Below are 17,280 nucleotides of genomic sequence, written 5' to 3'. Positions count from 1 at the left end.
TTTCAGAACCGCACCGTATTTATTGAACAAACGGCAGCAAGTCGCAATCACAGGGGATGTGACAGCGGTCACGGCAGGTGATCGGAGACTAACGGAAATCATCGGACATTCGACACAAACGCAGGGTTACAGGCTGTTCTCCTGTGTAATGCCGCGTGTTGATTGAGATAGAACGCGATCGAGCGAACGGAGCTACGTCGCGTGAGTAGGAATAAGCGGTTGTAACGGCTGCCTCGGCGTAGCATCATCATCACACGAGACATTGGGATGCTGCTGGATGCTTCTAGACCAGTGATTCTTAACCTGGGTTGCTTCACGCACCCCAATTGCCCTTTCTGGGGGGTAGCGAGACATGGCAAGATTTTTTTTCAAAGCAACAGGCACGCAAGTACAACTTGCAATGGGACGTTTCTTGCCAGTATCGAAATAACAAATGTATATTTGACCAGAGCATGTTTTTGTTTGCATTTTCACCACAAGTATGTGCGGTTAATGCAGACAGGATTCCTTGCAAAAGATTTTCTGTTTGGTGTGAACATCTTAACACAACTGTTTCATTGCCAGAAGGGGTGAAACCAATTCTTATAATTACAACTTACTTTGTTTCATTAAACGCGATGTGTTTATTAACATTGAACATTTTTTGAACAATTGAGAACCCAAATGGTGCAAAGGCTGCGTTGGCTAGGTCATGTAGCCCACATGCCCAGCCACCGCATGCCTAAACAGCTTTTGTTCATCCGGATAGAGGGGGCTAAACGGGCGCAGCACAGGCTAGAGAAGAGATGGAGTGACGTGGTACAGGAGGACGTGGAGCTGAGTGGACTTGCCGATGACTGGTACCAGCTGTGTCAAGATCGGCCTCTGTGGAGGAGGCTCGTGAAGGACGCTACTGGGCAGTTGGAGGCAGTCACCCTCTAACAACAACGGAAAACAGAGGAGCGACGCTCACAACAACGAGCGGAACACCCGGCGGCTAAAACACAGCAGGTTGGCACAGTAGCACCTGGGTCTGCCCCGTGACCTCCTATCAGCGGACGTCCGAGAGTTCACGTGGCCTAAACGTGCACCTAGCCCGGCACAAGCGCCGAGGTGACGTCACCACCACTTAGTGGCGAATGGCGGTTGTTGTTGTTGTTTGGGTGTGTGTTTGGGTAGGTGGGTAGGTGTGTGGGTGTGTGTGTGGGTGTGTGTGGGTGTGTGTGTGTGGGTGTGTGTGTAGGTGTGTGTGTGGGTGTGTGTAGGTGTGTGTTGGTGTGTGGGTGTGTGTGTGTGTGTGTGGGTGTGTGTGGGTGTGTGGGTGTGTGTGTGTGTGGTTGTGTGTGTGTGGGTGTGTGTGGGTGTGTGTGGGTGTGTGTGTGGGTGTGTGTGAGTGTGTGTGAGTGTGTGTGGGTCCCGGTGAGTATGGGTGTAATGTAACAATCGTTTAATAAAATCGCAATGCCACCGCTGCGACATCCCAAACGGTTGCCTGCTCATCACTCGCTCTCGTACAGACAAAGAGACAGAGAGAGACAGGGAGAGACAGACAGAGACAGACAGGGACAGAAAGAGGACTACTCAGATGAGCCAGGAGGAGGAGCCACCGACGAGTGGGGAGGAGGCAGCGGCCACGTGGTGGCGGGGAGGAGACGGCGCTACCGACGACTGCCCAAGCTCTGCGGTCCTCTACATGTCAAGATGTTCTCAGCCAATGAACGACGAGTCTTCATCCAGCAGGCGGGAGGAGGAACCCCAGGCGCAGCTGGGACAGATGGAGATGAGCCCACGTGCTTCTGTGCTGCCCTCTCCTGGCAAGCCACGGTACGGCTCCTTCTCGACACCCCATCACCGTTCTTTTCCACCCCAATAGCGCTCCTCCACCTCCTCATGCCCAACAACCACATCCTCCACCACCTCCTCCACCACCTCCTCCACTTCCTCCTCACCATCCTCCTCCTACTCCACTTCCTCCTTGTCCACCTCCTCGTCCTCCACCTTCCTCCCCACCCACCACCACCTCCTCCTCTTCATTCCCTTCCCAGTCGCCCCTCTCCCTCCTCCACTTCCTCCTCTTCCACCTCCACCTCCTCCTCCTCCCACAGCTCCTCCTCCTCGTCGTCGTCGTCCATGTCTGGGCACGCGTAGGAGAGCAGCGCCTCCACCTGCAGGTGCACGATGGCGGCCTCCGGGTGGAGTCGGGGCGGCCCCCAGTGGGCCACGTTCATGGCCCAGGCGTCCACCCAGCCCAGCGGCAGGCCGGACAGCAGCCGCCGCAAGGCGCTGTTCTGCTGCCGCGCCAGCCAGTCGCTGCCGTACGGCGCCAGCTGCACGGACTGCGCCTACGGCGGGGGGGGGCGTGGGAGGAGTTTAGACGACACACCTGAGTGTTGGCAGTTCCCACACGCACGCGAGAGTACGCACACACACCCGCGCGTACACGCACACACGTGTACACACACGTGACACGTGTACACACGCGCGTGTACACAAGCGCGTGGTACACACATACAAAGACAAAGATCCTGTATAACCTTAATAGACTGTAGGGGCAAGTGCTGTTTGCGAGCACCTATGAAAGCCAGAACGGTACACGAGGGGTGGGTGGCCAGCGCCACGCCCGACCGCCTTTGTCTCCCCAGTGGCGATGTTTGCTACACACCGCACCAGGTACTAATTTCAGGCTGAGTCGACCTAGAGGAGGCCCAGGACCGGTTTAGATAATCATCACTGGTGTTGGTCGTGAGTGGAAATCGAACCCGTGTCGCCGGGTTCATAGCACGCTCCCCACACGTGTACACACACACGTGTACACACACACGTGTACACACACTCTCACTCTCACACACACGTACACACGTGTACACACACACGTGTACACACACACTCTCACACACACGTACACACACACGTGTACACACACGTGTACACACACACACACACGTGTACACACACACTCTTACACGCACGTACACACACGTACACACACACGTGTACACACACACGTGTACACAACAACAACAACCGCCATTCGCCACTAAGTGGCGGTGACGTCACCACGACGCTTGTGCCAGGCTATGTGCACCCTGAGGCCACGTGAAGTGTCGAACGCCCGCTGGCAGGAGGTCACGGGGCAGACCCAGGTGCCACGGGTCGACTGACTGAGATGACTGGCTGATGCACCACCTGTGCCCCCTACTGTGCCAACCTGCTGTGCTTTAGCCACCCGGCGCTCCGCTCGCTGTTGTGAGCGTCGCTCCTCCGCCCTCCGTTGTTGTTGGAGGGCGACTGCCTCCAACTGCCCAGTAGCATCCTTCACGAGCCTCCTCCACAGAGGCCGATCTTGACACCGCTGGTACCAGTCATCGGCAAGTCCACTCAGCTCCACGTCCTCCTGTACCACATCACTCCATCTCTTCTCTAGCCCGTGCCGCGCCCGCTTAGCCCCCTCAATCCGGCCAAACAAAAGCTGTTTCGGCATGCGGTGGCTTGGCATGCGGGCTACATGACCCAGCCATCGCAGCCTTGCCTGCCGGAGGAGCTCACCGATGGGACCCTGCCCAGATCTTTCAAGGATTTGTGAGCTCCTCACACAATCCAGTCTGGTTAAACCCAGGATGGATCGTAGGCAGGCCAGCCTAAATGTTTCTAACCGGCGAAGATGTTCCATTAGGGGGGTCCACGTTTCGCAAGCGTAGAGAAGGGATGGAATGACCGTGGCCGAGAAGACCTGAAGCTTAGTGCGGAGCGACAGACCAGGTAGCTTCCACACAGCGTTACGCAACCGATGAAAAGATATTGCCGCTCGACTGATTCGGAGTGAGACCTCTGCTGTTAAACTGGAGCCAGTCATAAGCACACTGCCCAGGTATGGGAAACTCTCCACTCTCTCCACAACTGCCCCATCACCGATTGGGAGTTGTGGGGGTGGAGTGTCCGATGGTACAAAATACCCAGGCAGGTGCTTAGTTTTGGTGGGGCTGATGGTAAGGCCCCACCTCTTAGTGGCACGCTCCAGTCTCAGCAGCAGCGTCTCCAACTCCTCCTCTGACTGAGCAGCTATTACCAAGTCATCAGCATACATAACGTGGTTGAGCAATAGGGAGCCATCCCTTGACCGCACCCGGGCATCGATTAGCCTCCCATTATATCTGTACCATATGGAGATTCCCCCGGTACAGCTATTGAAGGATTCACGAACTACGTGGTCAAAATAGATGTTAAATAATGTGGGAGCCAGAGGACATCCCTGTCGCACCCCAAGGTGTACGGGGAATGGCTCTGACTCCCGGCCACGTAGTTTTACCCGGGCCCGCTCACCATCATGAAGGTCCTTAATGATCGTGAGCAGAGGGTCAGGTACTCCAAAAGCACGAAGAATGACCCAGAGCCCAGGCCTACTGATGGTATCATAGGCCTTGACCAGGTCAATAAAGCAGAGATGTAGGTCTTGTTGGAATTCCCTACACCTCTGCTGTAGCAGACGGACAGAAAATATGGCATCTGTGCAGGACCGCCCTTTCCTGAAACCGCATTGGGGCTCCGCAAGCCTCTCCTCAGCGTGCCTGGCAAGGCGATGCTGAATAATCCTTGCCAGGACCTTTCCCGGCACACTGAGGAGTGAGATGCCCCTGTAGTTGTTACAGTCTGTGCGGTCCCCCTTCTTAAAAAGGGGGACCACCAGGGCATCCTTCCAATCCTGCGGAACCCGTCCAGTGGTCCAGACTGTTGTTATGATGTCATATAGGGCAGTCTGTGCACAAACGCCACCCTCCCTCAGCATTTCGCTTGGGAGATCATCTCTGCCCGCTGCCTTTCCTGGTCTCAGACTCCGGATCGCCTTCAATACTTCCTCAGCAGATGGCACCTCAGCCAGCCACTCACAGGGGGTGACTTCATCCAATATTTGAGGCACCGCAGCCTCAGCAGGGTCATCCTCACTTTGTGCCACGATGTTTTCCTGGCTGAGGGATTTTCCCTCCCCCAGGACCTCACAGAAATGCTCAGCAAATCTGCGAACCTGTTCCTGGGGGTCGGAAATTGGATCACCGTTTTTTCCCCTAATGATGGTAATAGGTGTGGCGCTGCAGGTTACTTTTTTGATGGAGTTAAATAGAGATTTGTGATCACGGGCCACTGAGGCAGACTCCATCTCCTCAGCAACCCGCGACCACCACCCATCCTTGCAGCGCCTCACGGCTCTCCGAACCTCCGAGCGAAGGCTGCGGTAAGCATCCTCATTCTCTGACGTGGGATTCTGTAGCCGATGACAGTGGGCCTGTCGCTTTTTCTCAACCATCGTGAACAACTCCTCTGTCATCCAGGGTGTCTGGGGAGGTCTGGACCGCGTACCCAAAGCAGCCATTGCAGCTGCATGAGTCACAGTCCTAAACCTCGCCCATTTACCCTCGACATCAGGAGGAGTCGGGGACGATGCCAATCCCAGCCGCAAGCGATGATGAAATTCTCGCTTGCAACTTTCATCAGATAACTGAGACCAGGCCACTTTAGGTTGGAATGGGGTCCTGGGTGTACACCCACCACCGGAGTGGAAGAATGGCAGGCGCATCTTACAGATGACTAGTCGATGGTCAGAGGGCAGATCAGCTCCACGGTAGGTCCTGGTGTCAAGGACATGGGCTCGCATTCGCTGGTCCGTCACTATGTAGTCCAGCAGATGTTCTTGCTTGGACCCGGCATGCATCCATGATGTTGTGTGGATGCGCCGATGCCGGAACAGCGTGTTGGCAATTACAAGCCCATGGGCTGCACAAAAATCTAGCAGCCTCCTACCGTTGTTATTGAGCTGATCTGGCCCATGCCCTCCAATCACTCCAGACCAGGTGCCAGTATCATGACCAACTCGGGCATTGAAGTCACCCAACATGATGACTCTATCCCGAGGGGCCACTTTAGCCAGCACCTGTGACAGGAGGTCATAGAAGGCATCTGACTCATCGGCTTTGCCTGCATCCCTCCACGGATGTTCATCTTCGGTGGGGGCATAAGTAACCACGACCACCATTCCTCGCCTCCGGTTGATGGGAAGGCGAGCCCAAAGTAGCCTGGGGCTTACAGCTTCCCACACCTCACCGCCACGCTCCCACGCCCCCTTCATTCTTTTGTTCAAAAGAAGACCCACACCCTGTTGTTTGGCAGTCTGCTGCCCCGAGTAGAGGACTGTCCACCCCTCATGGTGGCAGGAGCCAGAGCCGGTCCACCGGACCTCCTGAATGCCGCATAGATCCAGGCGGTACCGGTCCAGCTCCCGACAGAGGAGTGGCAGCCTCTCCTCCGCAGTGAGCGTTCGAACATTCCACGTGGCCAACCGTAGTGGCTTTTCGTTGTTTCTGGAGTAGCCCCGAGGGTAGGTATTCAATCTCCTGGCTCCGCCAATTGGGGTTTGGCCAGGAGACGTCATAGACGCCTGGCCCCCCGGGGCCTCCGGCACAAGCTTAGTTGTTACATATTTCAGTTTAATTCGTAGTTTCGTGGTAATTAATTGAAGGTGGAGGGGTTACCAGCCCCTCGCACCCGTCCAGAGCCCCCGTTTAGCCCCTGTGGTGGACACATATGCCATGAGGGGAGGAGCCAATCAAAATTGGATCTCCCCCCACAGCGCTGTCCACGACAGAGTTGCCCGTCCGGCACCGCGAGGAGGTAGGGGGTTGTTTTGTGTGTGTACACGTGTGTGTGTACACACACACACGTGTACACACACACGTGTACACACACACTCTCACTCTTACACACACGTACACACACGTACACACACACGTGTACACACACACACGTACACACACACACACGTGTACACACACACACACGTGTACACACACACACACACGTGTACACACAGACGTACACACACGTGTACTCACACACATGTGTACTCACACACACACACGTGTACAACAACAACAACCGCCATTCGCCACAAAGTGGCGGTGACGTCACCACGACGCTTGTGCCAGGCTATGTGCACCGTGAGGCCACGTGAAGTGTCGAACGCCCGCTGGCAGGAGGTCACTGGGCAGACCCAGGTGCCACGGGTCGACTGACTGAGATGACTGGCTGATGCACCACCTGTGCCCCCTACTGTGCCAACCTGCTGTGCTTTAGCCACCCGGCGCTCCGCTCGCTGTTGTGAGCGTCGCTCCTCCGCCCTCCGTTGTTGTTGGAGGGCGACTGCCTCCAACTGCCCAGTAGCATCCTTCACGAGCCTCCTCCACAGAGGCCGATCTTGACACCGCTGGTACCAGTCATCGGCAAGTCCACTCAGCTCCACGTCCTCCTGTACCACATCACTCCATCTCTTCTCTAGCCCGTGCCGCGCCCGCTTAGCCCCCTCAATCCTACATGACCCAGCCATCGCAGCCTTGCCTGCCGGAGGAGCTCACCGATGGGACCCTGCCCAGATCTTTCAAGGATTTGTGAGCTCCTCACACAATCCAGTCTGGTTAAACCCAGGATGGATCGTAGGCAGGCCAGCCTAAATGTTTCTAACCGGCGAAGATGTTCCATTAGGGAGGTCCACGTTTCGCAAGCGTAGAGAAGGGAGGGAATGACCGTGGCCGAGAAGACCTGAAGCTTAGTGCGGAGCGACAGACCAGGTAGCTTCCACACAGCGTTACGCAACCGATGAAAAGATATTGCCGCTCGACTGATTTGGAGTGAGACCTCTGCTGTTAAACTGGAGCCAGTCATAAGCACACTGCCCAGGTATGGGAAACTCTCCACTCTCTCCACAACTGCCCCATCACCGATTGGGAGTTGTGGGGGTGGAGTGTCCGATGGTACAAAATACCCAGGCAGGTGCTTAGTTTTGGTGGGGCTGATGGTAAGGCCCCACCTCTTAGTGGCACGCTCCAGTCTCAGCAGCAGCGTCTCCAACTCCTCCTCTGACTGAGCAGCTATTACCAAATCATCAGCATACATAACGTGGTTGAGCAATAGGGAGCCATCCCTTGACTGCACCCGGGCATCGATTAGCCTCCCATTATATCTGTACCATATGGAGATTCCCCCGGTACAGCTATTGAAGGCTTCACGAACTACGTGGTCAAAATAGATGTTAAATAATGTGGGAGCCAGAGGACATCCCTGTCGCACCCCAAGGTGTACAGGGAATGGCTCTGACTCCCGGCCACGTAGTTTTACCCGGGCCCGCTCACCATCATGAAGGTCCTTAATGATCGTGAGCAGAGGGTCAGGTACTCCAAAAGCACGAAGAACGATCCAGAGCCCAGGCCTACTGATGGTATCATAGGCCTTGACCAGGTCAATAAAGCAGAGATGTAGGTCTTGTTGGAATTCCCTACACCTCTGCTGTAGCAGACGGACAGAAAATATGGCATCTGTGCAGGACCGCCCTTTCCTGAAACCGGATTGGGGCTCCGCAAGCCTCTCCTCAGCGTGCCTGGCAAGGCGATGCTGAATAATCCTTGCCAGGACCTTTCCCGGCACACTGAGGAGTGAGATGCCCCTGTAGTTGTTACAGTCTGTGCGGTCCCCCTTCTTAAAAAGGGGGACCACCAGGGCATCGTGTACACACACGTACACACACACACACACACGTGTACACACACACACACGTGTACTCACACACACACACACGTGTGCACACACCTGCGTGTTGGCGGTGCGCACCACCACGGTGGTGGCCGGCTCACGCGCCAGCAGGGAGCCCAGCGCCCGCCTCAGCGCCCGCGCCCTGCGCACGAACACCCCCAGCGGGAAGCTGGTGAAGTGGGCGCCCAGCGACAGCGCCACCACGCAGCCGCGGCCGCCCTCCAGGCGCGCCAACCGCGGCGCCTCCCATCGCAGCGTGTCCGCGGGCACCCCGGTGAAGCGGATGGGCGGGCCGTGGCAGTGGTAGCGCAGCGAGGTGGAGCGCGCCGCGTCCACCGCTAGCAGGGGGCCCGTGCTGCGGGGGGCGCCGGTCGGGACCTGGTGGAGAGCTGAGCGATGGAAGGGGGGGGGCGGAGGGGAGTTTTTAAGACTCCATGCCGCCTCCTTGCCTCCTCATTTGCCTCCTCCTCCTGCACCTCGTCCCGGCCGCAGGTGACCACCCTCGCCGTCGTCGCCGTGACGATGGCCCGACGTCCGCTCACGGTCACCGCTGACCAAAAGTCGCCAACGCCCGCTCGTCGTTTAATTGTCGTTGCTATGGCGACGACGACGATGACGTTGGTGATGACGACGACGACGTTGATGATGACGACGACGACGTTGATGATGACGACGATGACGTTGATGATGACGACGATGACGTTGATGATGACGACGACGTTGATGACGGTGACGTTGATGATGACGTTGATGATGACGACGGTGATGTTGATGATGACGACGGTGACGTTGATGATGACGATGACGACGCTCGTTTACCCGGGAGAGCCTCGCCGAGTCTCAAGACTTGTTTCAGGAGGGTTCTGCCAAAGGTTTGTGGCACCACTGTGGCTGGGAGATGCTAACTACCTCGCCTGGTACGCAGGAGTTCGTGGGTTCGATTCCAACCCAGACTCTCACACGCTCACTCTCACACACACTCACTCACACTCACACACTCTCTCACACACTCACTCTCACACACACACTCACTCACTCTCTCACACACAATCACTCACACTCACTCACTCTCTCACACACAATCACTCACTCTCTCACACACCAACTCTCACACACTCTCACACACACACTCACTCACACTCACTCACTCTCTCACACACAATCACTCACTCTCTCACACACCGACCCTCACACACTCTCACACACTCACTCATGCACAATCACTCACACTCTAACACACAATCACTCACACACACAATCACTCACTCTCACTCTCTCACACACCGACTCTCACACACTCACTCACTCACACAATCACTCACACTCTAACACACAATAACTCTCACACACAATCACTCTCACACATAATCACTCACTCTCTCACTCTCACACACTCACTCACACTCACTCACACTCTCACACACAATCACTCACACTCTCACTCTCTCTCACACACTCTCACTCACTCACAATCACTCACTCTCTCACACACCGACTATCACTCACTCTCTCACACACAATCACTCACTCTTTCACTCTCACACACTCACTCACACTCACTCACACTCTCACACACAATCACTCACAATCACTCACACTCTCACACACAATCACACACTCTCTCAATCCCACACTTTCTCATTCTCACACTCACTCACACTCTCTCACACTCACTCATATTCTCACACACAATCACACACTCACTCTCACACTCTCTCACTCTCACACTCACTCACACTATCTCACTCTCACACACACTCACTCTCACGCACAATCACTCACTCTCTCACTCACACACGCTCACACACACTCACTCACACTCTCACACACAATCACTCACTCACTCTCACACACACTCACACACCGACTCTCACAAGCTCACACACACTCACTCACACTCTCACACACAATCACTCACTCTCTCACTCTCACACTCCCACACCGACTCTCACACACACTCACACACAATCACTCACACACTCTCACACATACTCACACACATTCACTCTCTCACTCACACACACTCACACACAATCACTCACACTCTCTCATTCTCACACTCTCTCACTCTCTCTAACACACTCACCATCACTAGCAAACACACACACACTCACTAACACACGCACTAACACACACACTCTCTCACTCTAACACACACACACACCGACTCCCACATACTCACTCACACTCACTCTCACACACACTCTCACACACAATCACTAACACACACTCACTAACACACACTCTCTCACTCTCACACACACTAACACACACACACACTCTCTCACTCTCACACACACTAACACACACACACACTCTCACACTCTCACACACTAACACACACACACACACTCTCTCACTCTCACACACACTCTCACACACACTCTCTAACACACACACTCTCTCTCACACACACTAACACACACACACACTCTCACACACACACCGACTCTCACATACTCACTCACACTCTCTCACTCTCACACACACTCTCACACACACTCTCTAACACACACACTCTCTCTCACACACACTAACACACACACTCTCACACTCTCACACACACACCGACTCTCACACTCTCTACAGACAAGGGGGGATACTGGGTACAAGGCACCAACCCCACTGAGACAGAGGAGGGCACCAGAGTCTGGAATCGAACCCAGGCCTCGTCGCGGTTTCACCCCCCCCCCCCCCACCGCGAGTGAGTTCCCACTCACTGGGCACGAAGGCGACGAGGTGCTCGAACCACTGCCGCACGTTCGAGTCCCCGACGAGGTGAACCCTCTTCCCTGCCAGGCACCGGGCCGCCCTCTCCGGGCGCCTGAACCGCAGGGAGCGGCAGGACGGCTGCAGCCAATCGCCACGGAGGTAGTAGCCGTAGCCAGGTGGGGGCCCCGGGGAGCACACGGGGAGTCGGTCACGACGAGGTGGAGGAGGTGGAGGGTGGTGATGAGGTGGAGGCCCGCCAGTGCCTGTCAAGGACACACACACAAAGACGTGTAGCCTGTAACCGGCTGTCGGGGCAAGCGCCGTTAGCGAGCAGCAGCAGCAGCGCCTGTGAAGGTCACCGGCACTGTGGCACACGAGGGGGTGGGTGGCCAGCACCGCGCCCGGCCGCCTTTGTCTCCCCAGTGCTAGCGATGTTTACTGCACACGGCACCGGGTACTCATTCGTGGCCGAGTCGACCTAGTGGGAGGAGGCACCACGGTCGGTTCAGGCAATCGTCACGCCGGTGTTGGCCCTGAGCGGGAGTCAAACTCGAGTTTCCATCGCAAACGACAGCTCGACCAAGCGGTTCATCGTCGTCGTCGTCGTCATCATCATCGTCGTCATCATCGCGTGGAAACTTGCAGCAGCAATTCAAATACCACAAACGCGTGGCGACAAGTGGTGACAGCTCAACGGAGCGGCTTCGTCGCGTGCAACTTCACAGCAGCGCGACGTTCATTCTGAAAGCGGAGGTGAAAAAACCGCGGAGCGAGAGACGCAGACCCCCACCCCCGAAATATACAGCAGGCGTCACGGGGGGCCGGGGATGGTGGCCCGCACCGCGTCCCGCCCGCCCGGCCGCCTTTGTCTCCCCGGCGGCGATGCTGCTTTGCTGCTCAACACGCCGGGGCGCAGACGACCGTCGCCGCTTTGTTTCGGTGCCGTTGGCCGACGAGCGGGGAATCGAACGCGCCGACCGCTGCGCCACCGCTCCCCACGCGCGCGCAACAGAGGCGGAAGGTCAGCACGGGGAAGACAAAGGCGGCCGGGGGCGGGGCTGGTGCTGGCCGCCCGACCGCCGCCTCGCCGACCCCTAGGGAGGCGCTGCTCTCGCTGCTCCGCTGGCAGCACTTGCCCCCCGCAAAGGCTTGTTAAAGGCTACCCGGGGGACCTTTGCCTTTGTGCTCACCTGCGTGCGGTGTGCGGGAGGGGCGAGGATGAACCGCGATCCGGTCCGACCCCAGCACAGGAATTGGAGTTCTCAAGTTCACGCCGCTAACACGCACACAAAGACAAAGATCCCCCGCGTAGCCTTAACAGACTGTTGGGGCAAGTGCTGTTAGCGAGTAGCAGCTCACACAAAGACAAAGATCCCCCGCGTAGCCTTAACAGACCGTTGGGGCAAGTGCTGTTAGCGAAAAGCAGCTCACACAAAGACAAAGATTCCCCGAGTAGCCTTAACAGACTGTTGTGGCAAGTGCTGTTAGCGAATAGCAGCTCACACAAAGACAAAGATCCCCCGAGTAGCCTTAACAGACTGTTGTGGCAAGTGCTGTTAGCGAATAGCAGCTCACACAAAGACAAAGATCCCCCGAGTAGCCTTAACAGACCGTTGGGGCAAGTGCTGTTAGCGAGTAGCAGCTCACACAAAGACAAAGATCCCCCGCGTAGCCTTAACAGACCGTTGGGGCAAGTGCTGTTAGCGAGTAGCAGCTCACACAAAGACAAAGATCCCCCGCGTAGCCTTAACAGACCGTTGGGGCAAGTGCTGTTAGCGAGTAGCAGCCCACACAAAGACAAAGATCCCCCGAGTAGCCTTAACAGACTGTTGGGGCAAGTGCTGTTAGCGAGTAGCAGCTCACACAAAGACAAAGATCCCCCGCGTAGCCTTAACAGACCGTTGGGGCAAGTGCTGTTAGCGAATAGCAGCTCACACAAAGACAAAGATCCCCCGCGTAGCCTTAGCAGACCGTTGGGGCAAGTGCTGTTAGCGAGTAGCAGCTCACACAAAGACAAAGATCCCCCGCGTAGCCTTAACAGACTGTTGGGGCAAGTGCTGTTAGCGAGTAGCAGCTCACACAAAGACAAAGATCCCCCGCGTAGCCTTAGCAGACCGTTGGGGCAAGTGCTGTTAGCGAGTAGCAGCTCACACAAAGACAAAGATCCCCCGCGTAGCCTTAACAGACCGTTGGGGCAAGTGCTGTTAGCGAGTAGCAGCTCACACAAAGACAAAGATCCCCCGCGTAGCCTTAACAGACCGTTGGGGCAAGTGCTGTTAGCGAATAGCAGCTCACACAAAGACAAAGATCCCCCGCGTAGCCTTAGCAGACCGTTGGGGCAAGTGCTGTTAGCGAGTAGCAGCTCACACAAAGACAAAGATCCCCCGAGTAGCCTTAGCAGACTGTTGGGGCAAGTGCTGTTAGCGAATAGCAGCTCACACAAAGACAAAGATCCCCCGAGTAGCCTTAGCAGACTGTTGGGGCAAGTGCTGTTAGCGAATAGCAGCTCACACAAAGACAAATATCCCCCGCGTAGCCTTAACAGACCGTTGGGGAAAGTGCTGTTAGCGAGTAGCAGCTCGCACAAAGACAAAGATCCCCCGCGTAGCCTTAACAGACTGTTGGGGCAAGTGGTGTTAGCGAGTAGCAGCGGCGACGAAGGGCCGGCACTGTGGGGGGTGGGTGGGCAGCACCAGAGCAACATCAAGCTGAGCACGACGCAGTTCTTCGGGAACTGCTGATGGCTTTGTTGTTGTTGCTGCTGCTGCTGATTGGTGGGAATGCGTGTGTGTAGTGCATAGTGTACAAGCCGCGTGCAATTTGTACGTAAATACTTGTTCTTTATTCATTGCCACTTGCTTTTAGCATTTTCAACTATTTTGCGTTTCTACCGTTTAACACGTCGGCTTTCGCGAGCAAGATCATCCGTGATAGAGGTTCGTTTGGGTTAGGTCGCGTAAGGATGGAAATGTTGTGTCGTTAAACCCGCCACCACCCGACACGGCCAGCTCGCCAGGTTGTGTCACGTCAACAGATCTGGCTGTCGCCTGATGAAGCTGGTTGTGATTACTGGCGAAACGTCGTACTCAGATTGTAAATGTTGTGGCTTGGCTCTCCAACACACAAGCGGTGTGCTGTACTGGTATACTACACTATACTACACAATATAGTACTATACACTAGTATACACTATACACTAGTATACACGACTATACACTACACTATACACTACACTATACTATATACAACACTACTATACACTACACTACTATACACTACACTACTATACACTACACAATACACTACTATACACTACACTACTATACACTACTATACACTACACTATACACTATAATACTATACACTACACTATACACTATAATACTATACACTACACTACAATACTATACACTACACTATACACTACACTACTATACACAACACTACCATATACTATACACTACACACTACTACATACTACACTACTATACACAATTCACTACACTATTATACACAATTCACTACACTATACACTAGTGCTGTACTAGCATACTACACTATACACTACACACTAGTGCTGTACTAGTATAATACACTATACACTACACTATACACTACTATACACTACACTACACACGAGTGCTGTACTAGTATACTACACTATACACTACTATACACTACACACTAGTGCTGTACTAGTATACTACACTATACACACTACACTACTATACACTACACTATACACTACTATACACTACACTACACACGAGTGCTGTACTAGTATACTACACTATACACTACTATACACTACACACTAGTGCTGTACTAGTATACTACACTATACACACTACACTACTATACACTACACTATACACTACTATACACTACACTATACACTACACTACTATACACTACACTTTACACTACTATACACTACACTATACACTAGTGCTGTACTAGTATACTACACTATACACTACACTATACACTATACACTACACACTAGTGCTGTACTAGTATACTACACTATACAATACACTATACACTACACACTAGTGCTGTATTCGTGACGAATTGTCACGTTCTGTTTACGTGACAAAACCCTCTATTATTCCTATCGTTGTTGGCATTTCTGTTCGTTGCATGTTGTAACTTTAAACCTTAAACTATTTTTGTTTATTCTACCAGGTGCAAGGCCCCCACTGAGATGCTGCAGAAGCGACCCTGGGCCACCGTGACGCATGATGGGTCAACGGACGTGGATCATCACCGTCATCGCCATCACGTGGACATTCTGTAGCAGCAGCCACACACTCTAAACGCGTGGCGGCGTTCATTCTAAACGTGGCGGGGAAAACCGGAGGACTCGGAGACAAATCCGCACGGCCACGGGGAGAGAGACACCTCAAACTCCAAATACACAGCAGTAGCAGCAGGCGTCAGGGTTGGTATCGAACCCACGACCTCCTGTAGACCAGGCGAGGGAGTTGACATCTCCTAGCCACCGTGATGATAATGCGAGAGAGGGACACCTCAAACTCCAAATACACAGCAGTAGCAGCAGGCGTCAGGGTTGGTATCGAACCCACGACCTCCTGTAGCCAGGCGAGGTAGTTAACATCTCCTAGCCACCCCAAACCCCTACTGGATGTGTGAACAACAACTTCATAGCTCATCAGGGTCCTCCTCTTTCCTCTCCTCCTCCTCTTCCCCCCTCTCCCACCCCCTTCATCTCCATTCCAAATAAAGATTCCGATTGTGATCAAGCTCCTGGTTTTGCGTGACCTTGTGACACCGCGCGTGTGTGCGTGCACGCGCGTGTGCGCACAGATGTATAAACAACGACAGAAGATTGCCACGCGATGGCTGATGGCGCTAATCTCGTCGGGGTTACTTACGGATTTGCCTACGGAGGTTGACATCAGCAGCGGCAGCGATGGGGGGGCCAGGGACGAGTCTCGGTCCGACGCACGGACGCACGGCACGCAAAGATCCCACTCACGCCCCCCCCCCCCCCCCGTGTAGCCTCAACAGACTGTTGGGGGCAAGCGCTGTGAGCGAGCACCTGCGAAGGCCGACAATGTGGCAACAGGAGGGGCTGGGTGGCCAGCGCCACGCCCGGCCGCCTTTGTCTCCCCGGTGGCGATGTTGTACACACACCATGCCAGGTACTCATTTGAGGCTGTGTCGACCGCTCACTCACACAAGACACTTTCATCACCCTATCACCAACTCATCCACACACACACACACACCTACCCACCACCACCCACTCACTCACCCACCCACCACCCACTCACACAAAGACAAAGATCCCCCGTATAGCTTTAACAGCTTCTTGCGGCAAGTGCTGCTAGCGAGCAGCACCTATGAAGACCAGCACGGCACACGAGGGGACGGGTAGGCTGTAACTATGTAACTATTTGTTATTTCACCAGGCAAGGCCCCACCGCTGAGCCACTGTATAGCTCTTCGTCAGAAGCGCGACTCTGGCTATCACAAGAAATAATGGTTGAACACGTAGCAGGCTTTCGCGATCAATATCATTCGTAATTTTAAAAAAAACTTCATCACACGCAAATAATAGCTCGACGAAGAGGACTCATCATCATCATCAGGGGGACAATTATAGTGGCAGCCCCAAGTGTTCCTAAACGCGTGGCGTCGATTCGAAATGTCGGAGGACCCGGAGAAAAATCCACGCGACCACGGGGAGAGACACGCAGACTCCAAACGTACAGGGTCGGGATCAAACCCACGACCTCCTGTATACCGGGCGAGGTAGTTAACATCTTCTAGTCAGTGCAGCATCAAGATAGACATCGCTGGCTGGCATCAAACGTGAACAAACGATACCCGGCTGAGTAAATTCTCTGCGCTTGGCAAACTCCGTCTGAGATGCAAATAGCGCGACATGGAGTGTTCTGAGATCTCAATCACACTCTCTCTCTCTCACCTCAGTCACCCCAGAGTCTGCTGCCGTTTTAAAACAAAATAAACTAACACAGAGAGATCAAC

At 54.4% G+C, this 17,280-nt stretch overlaps 1 protein-coding gene across 3 annotated transcripts in view; it reads right to left on the bottom strand.

The window, feature by feature from the left end:
- LOC116955817 (NXPE family member 3-like) overlaps positions 1-17,280 on the bottom strand; it is a 53,054-nt gene continuing 35,774 nt past the window's right edge. For all 3 annotated transcript variants that reach the window (XM_076053776.1, XM_076053777.1, XM_076053778.1), the window contains 3 exons: positions 11,271-11,525; positions 8,608-8,939; positions 1-2,321 (listed from right to left, as the gene is read on the bottom strand). In XM_076053776.1, coding sequence (XP_075909891.1) covers positions 2,010-2,321; positions 8,608-8,939; positions 11,271-11,525 — 899 coding nt within the window. In that variant the 3' untranslated portion in view covers positions 1-2,009. The remainder of the gene's footprint in view (positions 2,322-8,607; positions 8,940-11,270; positions 11,526-17,280) is intronic.

Source organism: Petromyzon marinus, chromosome 62 (genome assembly GCF_048934315.1).
Source record: "Petromyzon marinus isolate PM22_M1 ecotype Great Lakes invasive population chromosome 62, UKy_Petmar_22M1.pri1.0, whole genome shotgun sequence".
Classification (NCBI taxonomy): domain Eukaryota; kingdom Metazoa; phylum Chordata; class Hyperoartia; order Petromyzontiformes; family Petromyzontidae; genus Petromyzon; species Petromyzon marinus.
Note: the sequence above shows the minus strand (reverse complement) of the source record. Positions and strands in the feature narration are given on the sequence as shown.